This window comes from Artemia sp. Qi Xiang Cuo, chromosome 5 (genome assembly GCF_049724085.1).
Source record: "Artemia sp. Qi Xiang Cuo chromosome 5, ASM4972408v1, whole genome shotgun sequence".
Taxonomy (NCBI): Eukaryota; Metazoa; Arthropoda; class Branchiopoda; order Anostraca; family Artemiidae; genus Artemia; species Artemia sp. Qi Xiang Cuo.
Window position 1 is genome coordinate 31,638,057 of NC_142798.1, and position 18,614 is coordinate 31,656,670.

Genomic DNA, 18,614 nt, shown 5'->3' on the forward strand with positions numbered 1-18,614 from the left:
TGAAATTGTTTCAGAAATTTATTGTCCTTTTGGCTCAAGAACTTGGAAGTTTAAGTGTAAAGCCGTCCGGGAAAATAATTTTCCCTTTGTCAGGCCCGTTTCGGGGGGGGGACAATAATTTTCATTCTACACTGAGGTTCACTTAGCCTAAGGTCTTAGGGATGGCTTTCGAGCAGATCGAAAAGAAAGTTTTTCGGCCCTTTTTTGGACTTTTTCTTGGAGAGGGTGGTGCTGTACTTCTAAAACTTTTGCTGTATATCAGGTTTTGAAAACGATTGTGAAACTGGCGTGGCAGATGAATGCCACGCATGGTAGAACTATGCCAAGCGTGGCAGAACTGTATAATGCGTGACGGTAGTGTGCTAAGCATGGTGGAAGTATGCCAAGCGTGGTAGAACTCTCCTTCGCACGTTAGAGTGTGCCACAGGTGGTGTCAGTGTGCCAAGTATGTCAGCAAACGCGGTACTCCAATATGTACATGAGGTGGCGAAAGTGGGCAAACCTTTGGATTTTTTAGCCTATGTCTTTTGACTGTCTCAATTAAAAGCTTTGCAGTTATTAATGTGATTGTATATTTATATATATATATATATATATATATATATATATATATATATATATATATATATAAATATATAAATATATAAATATATATATATATATATATATATATATATATATATATATATATATATATATATATATATACATTCTTAGAACGAAAAAACTTAAAAGAACCTATTTGCATATCTAATGAAAACCGAAATTGTAGACCAGCCAAAATTAATGCAAGACGAAAGATCCTTACACAATCATATTTGTAAATTCAATTTTAATTGATTCCTGCCTGGTTTTTTTTTCAGTGTATATTCTGTCTTTGTACAGGAAAATTCGAAAGGTTATATTCTCTTTTTTTTTTTTTTTCTTCTCTTTTTTTTTTTTTTTTATCACTGAGGACGAATTGGCGGAGGTCTGTGTCGAATTATTTTCTTATATTTTGTCTTCTTAATGGTTCGCTGGCTGACAAAATCCTAGTTTTTTTCACCCTTTTTGATTTTATTTTTCATTTTGTTACTTTCTCTCTTCTCTGAGTTTCGTTTGTCATGTATAGCCAGTGTGGTCTAAGAATGTATTTGCGTCAAGCTTACGGGGAGCACTGGACCAATTTTGTTTTAGATTTTTTAAAAAACACGTAAATACTTCAGAAATTATTACGGGCGTGGAGTCTGCTATTTTTAGCTCTCATGGTGAAGTCGAAAATCCAGACCTACTCAGAGGTGAAATTGTAAAGAGTATTCTTGATTATAGGCCATCTTTGTCACTTTCAACTCAATCAAAGGAAGAAATTAAAATCCTCCGAAATTTAAAAAAAGACAAAAACACAGTAATTACGAAAGCGGACAAGGGAAACACAGTTGTAATTATGAATTCTGCAGATTATGAATTAAAAGTTAACACCCTTTTAATGGATAAAAATATTTACAAAGAAATAAATTTTGATCCCACGGACAAATACACACAGAAGTTGAGAAATGAACTAGGAGTTTTAAAAGACACTAGACTAATAACCCCTCAGATGTAAAGAAAATTTTATCCCAAAGGTTGTTCAGCCCCTAAGTTTTATGGTCTGCCTAAAATCCATAAGAAAGATATTCCGTTACGTCCAATCGTAGCATGTTATAGTTCTCCGGCTACGGGTATAGGAAGTTTCTTAGCCACCATTTTTAAGCCTCTTTTAAGCACACAGAAATCCTATATTAAAAATTCCATAGATCTTGTTGAGAAGTTAAAAAATCAAAGTACAACAGCAAATGCGGTTTTATCTAGTTTTGATGCATTTTCTATGTACACTTCATGCGATGTTCATAAATGTGAGCAGGCTTTACAAAGAAATTTGGAGGAAAATTCAGCTTGGTCGGATTAAAAAACTTTAGAAATTGATACAATAATGACCCTTGTCCGTCTTTGCAACAAATACTCCTCGTATTTTAAATTCCGAAACAAATTTTTTCTTCAAATAATGGGCCTATCCATGGGCACTGTCTTGTCTCCTTATTTTGCAAACTTTTACATGGATTTCATAGAACAGTCTGCTTTGAATAGTTTCCACTTAAAACACTCCATCTGGTTTCGTTTTGTTGATGATATCGTTTCTATTTGGGAACATGGACAAGACTCTCTAAGAGATTTCTTGGCACATTTGAATTCTTTTGATTCGAATCTCCAGTTCACAATGGAACTCGAAGATTCAGGTAAGCTGCCTTTCTTAGATGTTTTGATTATAAAAACTAATCCTGGTCTTGAATTTTCTATATATAGAAAGCCGACTCATAATGATCGATATCTACATTTCTCTTCCCATCACCCTCCTTCTGTAAAAAGAGGGGTAATAATCTCTTTAGTCGACAGAGTTTTAAAAATTTGTTCCCGTAATCATATAAATTCTGAACTAAATTATGTCAAGGATATTCTTCTTTTTTGCAATGGTTACCCAATCAAACTCATTGAAAATATAATAGATAGACGATTAAAAAAGATAAAAGAACAAAATAGGGAGCATGTTCCCCTTGATTCAGTTACTCCGGCAATTGAGAAAAAAACATTAATCGTTTTACCACATACATCCCGAAACTTGGCGATAAAATTAGAAAAATTTTAAATAAACATAATCTCTCTGTTTCTTTCAGAACCGAACAAAAGGTTGAACATTTTTTTAACTCAGGAAATGATAAAACAGACCCTGTATTGTGTAGCGGTGTCTACAGAATCCCGTGTTCTTGTGGAAAATTTTACATTGGTAGAACCCATCAACAACTAGGTGAACGTTCGCATGAGCACAAAATTTCAATAGACAAGTCCCTGAGATTAAAAAATAACAATGACAACTTTGATTCGGCATTGGCTTCGCATATTTTTGTAAACCCGACCCATCTAGTTCTGTTTGACGAGGCAACCTTAATATCAACTGTAAATGGCGTACCACAAACTTTTAAAGAGGTAATTGAGATAAAAATATATATGAACCAAAATTTAGCCATAAATAGAGATACTGGAGATATTTCATTAAGCCCAATTTACGACACTTTAATCTTGAAGGACTCAATCAATATTTTCACCCGAAAAAACTTAAAAGAACCTATTTGCGTACCTAATGAAAACCAAAATTGTAGACCAGCCAAAATTAATGCAAGACAAAAGATCCTTACACAATCATCTTGGTAAATTTTATTTTCATTGATTCCGGCCTGGTTTTTTATTCAGTGTCTATTCTGTCTTTGTACAGGAAACTTCGAAAGGTTAGATTCTCGTTTTTTTTTCTTCTCTTTTTTGTTTTTGTTTAGCACTGAGGACGACTTGGCGGAAGTCCTTGTCGAAATATTTGCTTATATTTTGTCTTCTTCATGGTTCGCTGGCTGACAAAATCCTCGTTTTTTCACCCTTTTTGATTTTATTTTTCATTTTGTTACTTTCTCTCTTCTCTGAGTTTCGTTTGATATATATATATATATATATATATATATATATATATATATATATATATATATATATATATATATATATATATATATATATATATATATATATATATATTAAACCCGAGTGGAGAATATGGAGTAAATTTCTGCTTTTTGGTTATAATCTCTTTTCCTCTAATAAAAAACCACTCATCTCCCTCCTCTTAGAAATAAAATCAGGTAACTATTTCTAAATCGACACCTCTTCATTATTTAACACTCTGTATTACTGATGGAAAGGGAGTAAAAAAAAAACGCCATCGTTCTTACAAAAGTGATAATGTTATTTAGTGGTTGCAATGGTAGAGCATGTGTTTGCTTAAATTATAGAGCCAACCCCCCCCCCCCTTCCCCTCCCTAGGCACAGCTTTGACTTGAAACATACATATTTTCTATGTTAAAACCGTCTTTTTATTATATTATTCTCTCGTAAACGTGCAGTTCTTTTAGCTATTTCATTAATTGGATTCCGATCGATCTATTCTTTCTAAGGAAGCAAAAAGTGGATCCAAGATGGTTTTACAATCAGCTCTGGAGCTTGAGTTCTTGCCAAATTCTCTTCCGTAAAGATAACTTCAGTTTTTTTTCTTTCCTTATTAATAATATATAACTTACTTTTTGGCATTAATTGACAAAATAGAAGGACCTACTAGGGTTTGATCCAATGGTATTTGTCAAAACAAAACTCTTAAATGAAATTAGTCAAAATTTTTAGAACCCAAACGCTTTCAGTTTCTCCTTCTTTTGACTTTAGTGCATTTTGGGACGACCGTAGAGGGGGAAGAGGTTGTACGGTGCCCGAGCGCAATTTACGGGGCATATCTTTTGTCTATTTTTCTCTTCATAAACTAAAAATTTACTAGCGCTGATGATAATGACCCTCAATCCTATTTATCAAAACCACTATATGTGGAGCTTGATGTCTACGGACGTACTTTCCAAACATGTAAGCTAATTACATAGACTTGTCCCTTAAAGTTGATTGGAGAGAATCGCACCAACAGCATGAACGATTTTTTCAAGATCTAACAAAGCATCCAGAAGATCATAAAAGCTTTTAGTTTCTTAGCACTCATAAAGTTGCCAATTTCATATCTATGTTCGACGTTCAGTTGATAGGAACGTAGTAAGTTTTCACTGCTTTGGTTCCATGACAGTAAGGGTAAATTGGGCTATTACCATAAAGCAAGAAAAATTAAATGTTTTCTGACATTTTCTGATAGCAATGTGAATAATAAATTTTGAAGATGTCTTGATGTTTTCCTTTAGAACTCCTTCTCAAAGATCTTTGTTTGCGAGAAATTAAATAATTGCAAATCAGGTTAACATTAGTCAATAGTCATCTCTTTGAATGATGCTAGGGAAGTTTCTGCACAGAATGGTTGATATTATGAATTGTTCGTAGAGTAATTTATCTTGATGCTATACCAACAATAAAACTATAATCTTTGGTAGCTGTGCCTGCTTTCTCATTACCAGATATAGCTGCATGACCAGGGACCCATTCTGTGGTTATCTGTATTCCTTTGCTCACAGCTTCTTGCACAGATTGATGACAAACGGTGATAAATCATAATGGTGTTCTATATCAATAAAAGATTTAAAGGCTTCGTTTGAGCTGATGGAATTAGAGGAGATTCTGTTTCGATTGTGCTTGACAAGAATCAATCAAAGAGGAAACAAATCTGGCATCTTCAGTCTAGGTAAATGTAGTCTTCAGGTAAGTCTTCATCTTCTGGTAAATGCAGCATCAAAGAAAAGTATTTGCTAACCAAGTTTAAGTCATTTTATCATATTCACTTAAGTGATAGAAAATGTACCTCAATCTTCATTTTTATTTGTGGATGCCTCAGTGAAGATATTTGTATGGTCAGGAAAATTCATCTCTGACAGGCATTAAAATGATTATATTGAATGCAGACCTGGCCATATTTCTAAATCATCCAAATAGTCAACTTTTTTGTACCACCCCAGATTGGAATGGAATTGATGTGAAGTCAGTTATTTTAAGTATTTCAGACAGTTTTAGCTGAGTCCCTTGCAGTTCCATTGTGTCAAAACCTGAGGGATATTGAATAAATTTATTTGAAGAAAGCCTAGAATCTAAGGATGATTTTTTTGCAGGCAAGCATGTTTCTTATGGTATTCAACCCATAAAGAGTCTCCCAGATTTCCAAACTTTTAGGTAACTCTCAAGAGAGCAAAAATTCAACTTAGGTAGTACATGGGTAGAAGCTTTACTGGCTGCTCGGTATATTATTTATACATTTTCCAGTTTGGTCCTATATATTTAGTGTAAAATTTGAATAAGAATTCAGCATTGGGTCCCATTTTACAGCAGATATTTTTTTCAGTTTGTTAAGTCGTTGCAATTCCCTGATTTCATCTATCCGCTTCTAGTAACTCGCTATTAAGAAAGAGCTCGTGGTTGTTAGTTTTTCATTTTCGTTAGATGATCATGACCTCATTTTTATGCTTGAGAATGTTACATGTTCTTGCCTCACTCAGCTATTTTCTTTTTTTTATCGAGAAATTCTTTTAAAGCATATATTTGTTAAACAGCACTCTTCTTTAAGACTTATAATTCCAAAAACTATTTGATCTAATATCTGTGTTTTCGCTCTAATATCATATTTTCATTTTGGAAAGCCTAATACTTTTTTGCTTCATTCTTAAACTCTACAAAATCTCCATATTTGACGCATTAGAAACGCTTTCGGAACTTGTTTGGGGCTTTCTAAGAAAGTGTATGTTTGGGGCTTTCTAAGAAAGTGTATGTTTGGGGCTTTCTAAGAAAGTGTATTAAAAACATTCTTTCTTCAGTAACAACTAAGACCAATTAAAATAGACTGGCTTTTCTAAGTCCGTGACGCTGAATTCAAAATAATATATATATTTTTTTCTCTGACATGTCTTTGTTGTTTTAAATTCTGCCGTCTAACCTGCCATGAAATCATATGGGTTTTCGTTATTACTGCTACTCCTACCATCACTGATCTCCTGTTTTGCTCGTTGTGACTGTCTGAATGGCAAGATGGGGAGTTTTGAACATAGATGTATTCTTTTGAATTTTGTATTCATGCGATTTTGGTTTTGAAACCGCGTTTGATTTTAAAAGTAGCCAGAGGGAAGTTTGAAGACACCTACATTCAAAAATCTTGCGTAAATTTGTGCTTAATGGTATGGCTATGCCATTGCTACGTAAAGACTGTTTTGGGAATCGTCGGAAAGAATACAGGCATCCCAAGAGATATGCCTAAAATTTATCTTTTATGAAGGTAAAGCTCATTGCAGATATCTCCCTTCTTTGCAGAAACAATCTGGTTATCGTTGAGGAAAGGAAAGCAAAGATTTGCTTACGTCTCCCAATAGTGCTGCCCATATCACCAGGATTAATTCGTATTTCCCTAGTCATCCCTTCTCCCTTAAGATCTCTTCTCCTTTGTTCTGTCTCAACAAAAATCAACACTTTTACCTCATAAAATGTTTCGCAGAAAGATGTAGAAGAATGTTTCTCCCTATATGATTGAAATGTTAAAAAAGTTAACCTTTTACTCCTCTTTCTTTTTTTCACCATTTATTGTATAAGCTTGTTTTGCTCATTTTTGCAGATGCTATTTTGTAAGGTATTTTGATTTTATTTATTCTTATTAATACTAAATGCGGTAAGCTCTGCAAAGCTATGTTTTTTTTTTTTTTTTTCTATTTATCATTTTATGCATAACACGTTTCGTTTTCGATATGCTTACGCCTCGCAATAGCTGCCAATATCGCCATGATTCATTCGTATTTCCCCAGTCATCCCCTCCCCCTTAAGATCTCTTCTCCTTTCTTCTGTCTCAACATATATATATATATATATATATATATATATATATATATATATATATATAATATATATACATATATACATATATATATATATATATATATATATATATATATATATATATATATATATATATATATATATATATATATATATATATATATATATATATATATATATATATATATATATATATATATATATATTATGAAAAAAGGTAAATCTCAAAATTCAATTCTAGGTGCAAAAAGGGCGTGGAAATTCTAGCCTACGAATCTGTTGACTAATGGAAACATTATCAACATTTTTAGGCCCCCTCCCCTCTTCCTAAATCTTGCAACCACCATTCAACATACGGTATGCTGCAAAAGTCGATCATTTCTAAAAAAAAATTGAAATCTTTGTTTTAGCTATACAGCAATTGCTTGGTTTTAGCATGTAATAAATAAAAAAAAACAAGTTTTTTCAACTGAAAGTAAGGAGCAACATTAAAACTTCAAACGAACAGAAATTATTACGTATATGAGGGGGTTCGCCTCCTAGTCAGTACCTCGCTCTTTACGCTAAAGTTCGAATTTTGTTCGAATCACAAATCTATGAACCACAAATGCCGTTTGATTAGAATAGATAGCTCTTTTGAAAGTACTAAAAAAATCTTTAGTGTAAAGAGCGAGGTGTTGACTAGGGGTTTAGACTAAAGGGTTAATCACAAAGGTCGTTTAATTAGAATAGATAGCTATTTTGAAAGTACTAAAAAAACTCAGCATAAAGAGCGAGGTATTGACCAGGGGGTTAAACTTGAAGGGTCAGACTAAATTTGATGAAACTTACATATTTGAAATCAGCATAAAAATCTGATTCGTTTGATGTATATACTGGTATAAACATTCCGTTTTTTAGAGTTTTGGTTACTATTGAGCCGGGTCGCTCCTTACTGCTCGTTACCATGAACTATTTGATTTGGTATTGTTTACTATGTTGCTAGACTACTTGTTTTTATGATTGTTACTTTTATCTTTCTGTCCTTTCAAATTTGCCCTCTTTAGTTACAGGAGGTCTTGAAGCATCCATGGGTAGCAGGTGTTATTTCAGGCCGAACAAATGGTGACTTAGAATGTGAATTGCCCATGATGGCCGCCGTCCCTACTCATGTCCTTCCATCAGAAGCAGATATGGATCCAGATGTCTTGCAAGCCATGAATAGTCTTGGATGTTTCAGGGACAGAAACAGACTTGTCCGAGAACTTCTCAATCCTCAGTAAATGCTAATTTTCTTTGTCGACCTGACTTGATTGTTTGTGTCACAAACAATCAAATTAAATTTCAGGCGTCTGAAAGGAATTTTTTTTAAGGATTTCAAATCTTGCTTTTCTATTGTTTAAATTAAAGCAAATAGATGACCAGAACTTTTAAATTAAGCCAAACTAGGCAGAAAAAACTATGCTGCAAACATCACTAAAATCGATCACAGAAAAGAAAAAATCCATAAAGTAACAGTAATCATCACAAGTCGTAATCCTCGGCAAGGCCCCAGTGGATTATGGGTGTCAAAATTACATTTGTTAGGGATTTTGATTTTAGTTTTGGTTATGTTAATTTTTCTAATGTCCTATACTGTAAAGAACTTGTACCTATACTGTGTTCATATGCAGTAGCGTGTACCTGTCAAGATGCTCTCAAGAAAGTATTTTTCTTTTAGGGGTGTGGGTGGGGCTGGATTTGAGAATTATTTTTTGCCTTGGAAAGAGTCACTAAAAAAGGGTTTGGCCCAAATGTTATGTCGTCATGCTTTTTATTCCTTTTACTAAAACTTATCTTGTTACTAGGGCTTTGGAGTAAGTTTAGAAGATCACCCCCCTCTCTCTCTCTCTCTCTCTCTCTCTCTCTCTCTCTCTCTCTCTCTCTCTCTCTCTCTCTCTCTCTCTCTCTCTCTCTCTCTCTCTCTCTCTCTCTCTCTCTCTCTCTCTCTCCCTGAAGACGGTTAAAGACTAATTTAACGTCACCTGTCTTTTAATTGACATTATTTCCTGACAGGAAACTTTAGACTCCGCCTTCTCAGAGTTCTATAGCTTAATTTTGAATACGTCTTCTCAATCAGAACTTTTCCTTTATGGACACCCAATTAAAATATATATACTTATATAGAATATATAAGTATATATATATATATATATATATATATATATATATATATATATATATATATATATATATATATATATATATATTAAAGAAAACAAAATAAACAAATTGTTGCTACTCAAACTGAGTAGATGAAGAAAAGACATATAATTTATACAACTCACGAATTAGTTGCAACATTTAACAAAATATAATTTATGCTAATCAGTTTTCGTTAGATACTTATCCGATATCCGATTCTTCATAAATGGCACATACACTGATATTTATATCACATTTCGAGGCGGGGTCAGTTTTTCAAAACCTCAAAAGAGACAAAATCTGAAACATTTTAAAATATAGGATATATACTTTAAAAAATGTTCATTTTTGGGAAGGGAGAAGCCTTCCTACGCTCTTCATACCGTTAATCCTGGAATGGTAAGACAAGCAAAGACAACTGACACGTTGACGGCTTCAGCACCAAGAATGTATCCCTTGTGTAATTTGGTGAGATGAACCATTTTGTAACTTTGGATAACTAAAATATTTTCCCGATTGATTTTTTCTAAAAATATAACTACTTGAACTTCATAAAAGAATGAATTATTGAAATCTATTTTCGGTTCATTGATCAAGCCATTTGCGAGGTGAGAGAAACTGTCCTTTTAAATGATTAAATCCATAGAGAGTACATTAAGCGCCATTTCCTTTGGTAATTATTCATTTTTGGAAGTAGAGAGTGTATTATAAATCGGAATTTTCTCAACGGTGGATACTGCGCATTCCATTCAGGCTCTTGTTCTTCCTCCTCGCTCTCTCTCTCTCTCTCTCTCTCTCTCTCTCTCTCTCTCTCTCTCTCTCTCTCTCTCTCTCTCTCTCTCTCTCTCTCTCTCTCTCTCTCTCTCTCTCTCTCTCTCTCTCTCTCTCTCTCTCTCTTTTTTTTTCTCTTTCTCTCTAGTCTTTGATTATCTTTTTATTGTATCTGACTGAATAGATTTTCATATTATATATTCATTATTGTTTCTGACTTAAGTCGCTTGGCTTTAGCATTTTCTTTAAAGTGAAAATCTTACTGAACGTTTTGTAGGGTTGAATCGTCGGTTGAGCTCAAACGTTTCTTTGTTTTAGTCATAACACCGAAAAAGTGATATATTTTCTTCTGTTGGACCGAAAGCGGCGTAAGCCAGCTCAGGAAGATGAAATGGAGGCGTTAGTGTCGCGCGACAAAACCGAAGTACCTGATCCACCCCGAAAGCGTACTGATACCATCAAAATAAATGGCACTTCTCCAACTAAACATCTGACGCTGGCTGAAGGATCACCGATTGCCCCTAGAAAACAACTATACACGTAACTATTATTTCACATCTTGTTAAACGGTCCTTGCCCTAGCAATATGATATTAAAAAAAAAAAAACAGCAAAAAAAATGACGTTTTGACATGTGACATATGAACATAAATTTGACATTGTTTAATTTTATTATAACCTAGGCTGCAATGTCGTATAATTTTCAATGTCCCATTACTCACGCCCAATAATCTTCCCGGCAATCTAATAGTATCATAACACTTACTTTCAGCCTTAATGAGCAACCACTTTTCACCACCCAGAGATTTAACCTCTCTAGGTTTCTAATGTTTTACAATTAATCTTTGGGGAGAGGAAATTTTATAACTAAAGCCCTCCGCAAGAATGTACTCAACAGCTCCTTAAAGTTTCTTGGTGATCGGATCAGCAATATAATAATGTATACAGGAAACACACATAGACAGACATACATTCGGTTTTAATTATTTGTCATGTTTATGTGTAAACCTTACGCACCGACCGTGAATATCAGCTAATAATGCTAATATATATATATATATATATATATATATATATATATATATATATATATATATATATATATATATATATATATATATATATATATATATATATATATATATATATATATATATTCTTTCTCTGGGAGAAAATATGAAACTGATTCAGTAACTTGCATCCATTTTAGCTTGTCATGCCTGATGGTCAGAATATTTCAAAATATTTTCTTCTTTCACTGTTTAGATTTTCACTTTCATTCAAATACTCTTTCTTTATTCCCTCTCTCTAAAATTAGGGATTTGTATTTGAGTGAATTCCATTATTGACTCTAAATATGCCCATTTTATGATCTCTTTTGTTTTTTGTTTTTTTTTTCAATACCTAACCACATTTTGCTAACGTAATGCCGTTTAACAGAAATAGAACTAAATTTTCTTGAATAGGAATTTCTTGTGTCCCAACCCCAATAACTGCGTTATTGTAAACTTTGGTTTGTTCATTTAGTCTTTGAGATAGGATAAAAAAAAACGCTTCCAAACAGCTCATTTAAATCATTGTAGCTGTCTTGATAGTAGCTGAAACTCAAAAATACTAAATTTTTGAAACAATATATACATCAAAGCAATCTTCATTTTATTTGGATTCTGAATATGCAAAATTTATTCAGCTTAATGGTGCCCACCAAAAGTTACAAGCATAAGTAAATTGGCATAATTCTGTAAAAAACGGAAAACGTCCCTAATAAAAGGGAAACGTCCCTAAAAAGGAAAAACATCCCTAATCTGGTCTTGATGAAAATTTCCCTGTCGAAGTCTGGGTACGGGAAAATTTGAAGTATCTTGGAATTTCTCTGAATGTAAATTGGTTCTCCGAAATTTTCCCGAAATAATTCACAAATATCAACGTTAAGTACAAATCGTTAATTGTTGTTAACTTTATTTTTGGGGAGACTCAAAGAACCCAATTTCTTCCGTGGAAATTTGGGCAAATACCGAAAAATTTGTGGATAACGGAAGTACTTCCAAGAGCCACTATAGCCCGAGAATAGAATTAATCCCCCTAACCACGACAGTACAAAATTACGTACTTTTCATGTGACTGATGCGTGTTTTTTTTTTTTTTTTTTTTTTTTTTTTTTTTTTCATAATGGTGGCTTAATCGAATCAGATTCGTAGACTTTTTTGGGAGAGGGTTGTTTGAATTTAAATCGGGAGTTCTATGTATAGACACGGCAGTATTAACGAATTCAATTTTGCGTTGCAACCAGAAGATGAAAAAAAAAACTGCATAAAATGTATGTAAGAATCTCTTTTTGGTATAAAAATAAATCAACTGCACGAGATGGATACGTAGCAGTGAACAGAATAACTTAGCATCATAATATTATATCGACCAATACTGGAATTTCTTTTTTTTTTCCTTGGCTTTTTAAGGTTGGAAAGCTCTGAACTCCTCTGAATGAAGTTTACAAAAATGATTTTCTGGTGCTGCCGGGGAGAGTACTCCACATAGTAAGTGATTGCTAAATGATGGTTTTAGATAAGCATACCTTCATACAAGCTAACAGTAGTCAGAACTGGTCTGGTTGCAAAGAATTAATCTCGTCGCCCAAGTTTTGGAATAGTTCATATTGGAAATTCCGATAGGTGAAGGGCAAGCATGTGCCTAGAGTATGCCGACATATTTGCCACGTCTTAGTACCTTTGAAGCAACTGGAGATATAATTGTATAACTATTGAATTCCAAAAAATACGGTCCTTCAATAAACGTATAATTATTTAAATTAAAACACAAAAGCAGCATCGAAAATTTTTTTTTTTATATTAAAAATAACATCTTGCATCATTGCATTCATTATCCATCTTCATATTCATTATCTAAGCGGTTGGCTTATTGTGAGCCAATAAGCCAACCGCAATAAATGTGGTTTTGCCTTTATGGCTGGTAAATACAACCAGTTATAAAAAACAGTTACAAGATGTAATGGTATCGAACAAGATGATTGGCTTGCATTCATTATAATTGGGTGATTTTCGTTGAATTCGAATGTATGAACAATGCGACAAGGACTCTTGGGATGATTTTGTAGGATAAGATTAGCCCCTGAGAAAAGAGCCAGGTATATGATACATGTCATCGTATAGTTGAAATAATACTGATCATTTGATTGTCTTAAACTAAATGCTGCTTGCCAAATCTATTATAAATCAGTGACCTGAAAAATCAGTAAAAAATAAAAAGCACCAACAGTTTAAGGTGTTGTTGTCTCTGGAAATTAACAGATGGTTAATATTTAAATTTTTACCAACAAAAGCTTTTTCAACTTCGACTGTTTATTTTGCTTATTTATTTCTACGGTGGAACGTGACAACTCTGACGAAAATGTGATAGGGACCTAAAAATTCATAATTTTGAAACGATCAAAAGAAGAATTTTGGAAAATCACGGTCTTCACGAGTAAATAAACCTAAGGTGAGTACAGGGGACACAAAAATGTCTTTATTTTGACATCCTTGGAACTTTAAGGGTTTTTTTTTTTACTTTTGTTATGACATGCTGTTTGGTCACATCAGTTCTAATGACTTGATGATATACTATTACTCTCTGCAAATATCATTCCAGATAATTACTAGCTAAATAGGTAGATATAATATGAAACAAGTATAATTTATATATCTGATTTTCATGTTTTGTTTCATAGTTTAATTTAATTTCATACTTATATTTAACATTCTTTTTATAAAACGAAATGGGAGTGGACTAATTTTATAGAAATGAAAATTCTGTTTCGTACTCCTACATCCTTGTCTCTTGTCTTGTTCAAGAATTATCTAGCAAAAGCAACCTATCACCTTTCACTCTTCTTTTAGTGAACCTAATAAACTGAAACCGGAATATCAGGGATAGGGAACAGATTGCATGTCTCTTGATTTTTTTTTTCTATTATTAGTTTCATATTGAAGGGAAAGTCTCTTGTTTCAGCCTGAAGTGCATAATGTTGAATCCAAATCTACTTGATTTCTTTTAGTTTATAATTTCTGCAATATAGCAAATGGGAATTACGTCTTTAAAATATAAGTAATACGACGGCTGTCATAGCTAGTTATTATCAGTTGAAACTCTTCAACTTGAAGTAATTTAGCTTTTCTAAATTTTAGGGTTTTTACATGAAACTGAAATCGGGTTGGACTCAAAGTTTCGTTTTGTCAACTTTTCTTTATTCTCTTACATGGAAATTACATATTTATTTTTATTACTATTTAATTAATGTCCTACATGTGAGGAAATTTGTGCTACCAGATATATTGTCCTAAATCTTTTCGATTTTCATATTTGAGGATAATTTATGCTGCCATTATTTAAGGACGTTGAAGGTTAACGTTATTGTGAGAAACTATGAAAGTTTGAAGTCTCACATAGCGTTGGCGGGAGAGGAGTGTGCAGAAATATTAATTGGCATTTACTCAGTGCGAGTAGAAACTTAATTTCCTTTTACTTTTGCTAGTCAATTTTTTTAATATCCACTAGGAAAGCAAAATTAAATACTTTGTATTCCAGTAAACAAAAGTTCAAATCCTGTTTCTTGAATTGAAGAGCCTTATTAAAGATCCTTTATTAAGGATTAAAAATTCAGGGAACTGGATTGAATTTTACAGTCATGTATTGTTTGAATGCCCTCTATTTTAAATAAATATTAATCAAAATGTGGAAAATGGTTCATTAGATAATAATTAGGTTTGAAAAGAGACATTACATCAAACAGATTTAGCCAAGGATCGTTTTTCATCCATTATAAAGCAAAACTTAATTGCAGTAATAAAATCATATTTTTAAAAAAAGAAAAAATATCCTATTTTTTAATTTCCAAAGCCTCACTTTCTCTGATTACCTTATATCACGCTTCTACTGTATAAGGTTCCATGAAATCCAGTCACTTTCTAGTGGTTTTTGTCGTTGATAATCTATAATCTAGATGATAGGTCCTTTGTGGATGCATAATCTAAGTAAATTTGGCAAGTGACTGCTGATAGAGGTGTGTTAGGATTTTGAGCTGCAAGAGGTTTTAAGTAAATATTGCATCTCATTTGGACAGGGCGTCTGAGTAGGGCCAATGGCTGTTTATGGGAAAAGAGGAGACACTACCTGACAATTTGGCATCATCGGCTAACCAATCCCCAAGGAATAGGGAGTCCTAACAATTTTTTTATATCTTCAATAAAAAGTGAAAAATTAATTCCTCCATCCCCTCCCCGACATTTTTGTGAATTGCTCCCCCAGGACTGGGATTCAACCATACCTTCCAGTAATAATCATCAAAGAGGAACGCCTGTTGGGATCAACTTGAAAGGAAGTTTGCAATAAAGTTGATGACATTATAATGTAGTTTAAAAGCATGCAGAATATGTATCAAGTGGTTGGTGACAATCTCAGTCCAAGAGGATTACATCCACTGAGAGGCCCTGCTCCAGAAGTTCAGCGACCTCTTTATAAGTGTAAATCAAATTTGCTTCCACTGACAGCCCTTTTCTGAATCCATGATGGACTTGGGATAGCAGTTGATTGTGCTCTTAGTGTGTTGTAACAGTATTATTTATAACACCTTCCTTTAGGTTTAGATATGTCGGATGGGAGGTTAATAGGGCAGTCGGTCCTTGAGCAACTCCTCTTCCTCTTTTTGAATAGAGGCAAGTTATGCTCATGCTCCCATTCCTACAGAACTCTTCTAGTCTTAATTGAAAGAAGAAAATTGCTGACAAAACATCAAATTTAAGTTGAGAGATTTCTTTCATGTAGAAGATTTCATGTCAGTGATTTCTTGCATGTAGAAAGTTGGGACCCTTTTGCCTTTGTAATGTCGATCTTTGTATCAACCGTCTAGCTTTTATGTAATATTGCACATTATGCGGAAAGAAAAGAGTAATAAAGTACCTAACGGTTATAGATAAAAAAAAAAAAAAATAACGGTAAGAATATAAAATGCAACTTCTTTTACTTTACTCTTAAATTTTCAAATCATGCAATATGCCCACGTTACCACATAAACTACAACCATAGATCCAACAGCTTTGTGCATTCAACTCATCCAGATGATACATGCACGTCTTACAAAACAATTCTCGGCTTACATATTTTCTTTTGAGTCTGTGTTTATTTGAAATTCACCTTCTTTACATTTTAAAAGATTGTCATTAGTAATGAGTTAATTATTAATTTTAGTAATTGGTCTCGTCGTTGCGGAGGTCATACCTACCCTGGTCCAGGCCATCACGGAAGTGTGCATTTGACTTCATCATCTCCCCTTCACAGTGCAAATAATACGCCTTCAGCTTCACCAATGCCATCACCTCGTCCATCCCATAGACTACTACCTCAAGCGTACAATAAGGATCAGAGGTTTTACTTTGTTATTTTTTATTCTAGTTTGTTGTTTTAAGCAACACCACCTTTTTTCATCATTCGTATCTTCTTTCATTCATCGAAACACAATGAGTGGTCGGCCACTGTTTGTGGTCGGCCCCCGCTATGTTTTATCGCTTAAAACGGACGCGAAATCTCAGGATTTGCAACCAAGTAAGCTTTCTCGTAATTTTTTAAAATCATTCGTTTATATGAAACTTTAAGGAAAAAGAATACGGACACGAATCAGTATTTGCAATAATGTAAACTATCACGTAGACAATAATTCGTCGAAACTGTAAGACAAATGGGAAAGAATCTTCTTAAGAAAACAAAGCTATAAATAAACCACGCTACATTATGTTTAAAAAATTTGTTATCTTATTTATATATTACGAGTTAAAATTTTCCAAATTATTTTTAGATCGAATCGAGGATCGTAGAAACGTATAATTTATTGTTGTCCTAGGAATTTTTTTTTGATATAGTCGTTTTTAAGAAAATTTAAAGATTATAAATACGTAAGGAAAGAAGGGAAGAAGAGAGAAAATGAGAAAAATTCAGTCTTGAGTAATTACGTGTAGAAGAAACGATGAATAAGCTTTCTCGGATCATAAGTACATTTAAAATAAATATGTAAATAGCAGGTAAAAGTTTCAACTAAGACAGAAGAAAAAAAAGAAAAACTACAGCCTAAAAAATATAAAAATAGCCTTCGGGGATGAAACTGAATATGAAAATATACCTTCAGGGATAAAAGAGTATGTGCCCTCTCAGGGACTGCCGTGTCAGTGTATGTCAATACCCGATTTGAAAAAAGAGAATAGACATATTTAGTTGAAAAGCGTATATGTTACGTTTGGTCTGTTAAGTTTTACATTTAGTAGAATTTCAAACAGCTGAAATTACAGTAATGTATGGACTGAAGTTCTATTTAATATGGGGGCCCAGCTGGTTTCCTATGGTCTGAAAACACTTTTTCCTGACCTTATTTAGATTGGCAGATTACATCTATCTCTACTGACGATCGCTCAGGTTATGATCCTTGACGATCTCGCTCACAATCACTTGATTTTTATCGCTTCCAAAACTCTTTAGTATACAACTTTCCCGTATGGTCACCAATTGAGTTTCAAACTCAATATAGGAAACGCATCAGACATAGTTATCACAAGATGTAAAAACTCTAATCACTGAACCTAGAACAGGAAACAAGACAAATTACTGAATCGAGCCTAGCTCTAGAAATTCAACATACTCAACACAGTTAGGATAGTACACCTCATTACAAAGACAACACTGTACAGGAATCTCAACTCAGCACGGGGCAGGTCATTTTGCATATGTCAGCCGTGTTTGGAAAAACAGTGTTTTAAGAAATAGCAGTGAATGTCAGGAATTCGACGGAGAGATGGGGGCATGATGCTAGTGAATCTAATGGTGTTGGAGCTCCTATTTCTAGGCCCTTTAAGTTCAACCCCATTTCTCAACAAAATGTGTGTTCGTCTTGGTCCTGAACTATCCCTGAAAGTTTCGAGACAATCAGACTCCCAAGGTTAAACATGGCCCTTTTTCCCGGATAAAATTTATCCGTAAACAATTGTCAGTTTTCTTTTTTTATTGTCCTTACCCTAAGGGCTGTAGATGCCATATTATTCCTCAAGTTATATTTATTGGATCTTTTGACTGTTTTGAACGAATTGGTCATCTCAAAAGTTGATCAAATGTCTTGAGGGATGATTGTAGTGAATAGGACTGCTTGGAGTGAGTTTGTTGGTAGCAAACGTCAGAGGCTTTGCAAACGTCAGAGATATAATTTATCTCCGTTTTATTATCGCTCGTAACTACTATTAAAAGAAGTCCCATCTTTTCGTTTAATGCCGAAAAGACCGGGTTCACCCATTACTAAAGTCTACA

At 33.5% G+C, this 18,614-nt stretch overlaps 1 protein-coding gene across 1 annotated transcript in view; it reads left to right on the forward strand.

Moving 5' to 3' along the window:
* sff (BRSK family serine/threonine-protein kinase sugar-free frosting) overlaps nt 1-18,614 on the forward strand; it is a 214,872-nt gene that overhangs the window by 122,379 nt on the left and 73,879 nt on the right. The window contains exons 7-9 of the mRNA XM_089088812.1: nt 8,391-8,602; nt 10,597-10,818; nt 16,518-16,694. Of these exons, the coding sequence (XP_088944938.1) occupies nt 8,391-8,602; nt 10,597-10,818; nt 16,518-16,694 (611 nt within the window). The remainder of the gene's footprint in view (nt 1-8,390; nt 8,603-10,596; nt 10,819-16,517; nt 16,695-18,614) is intronic.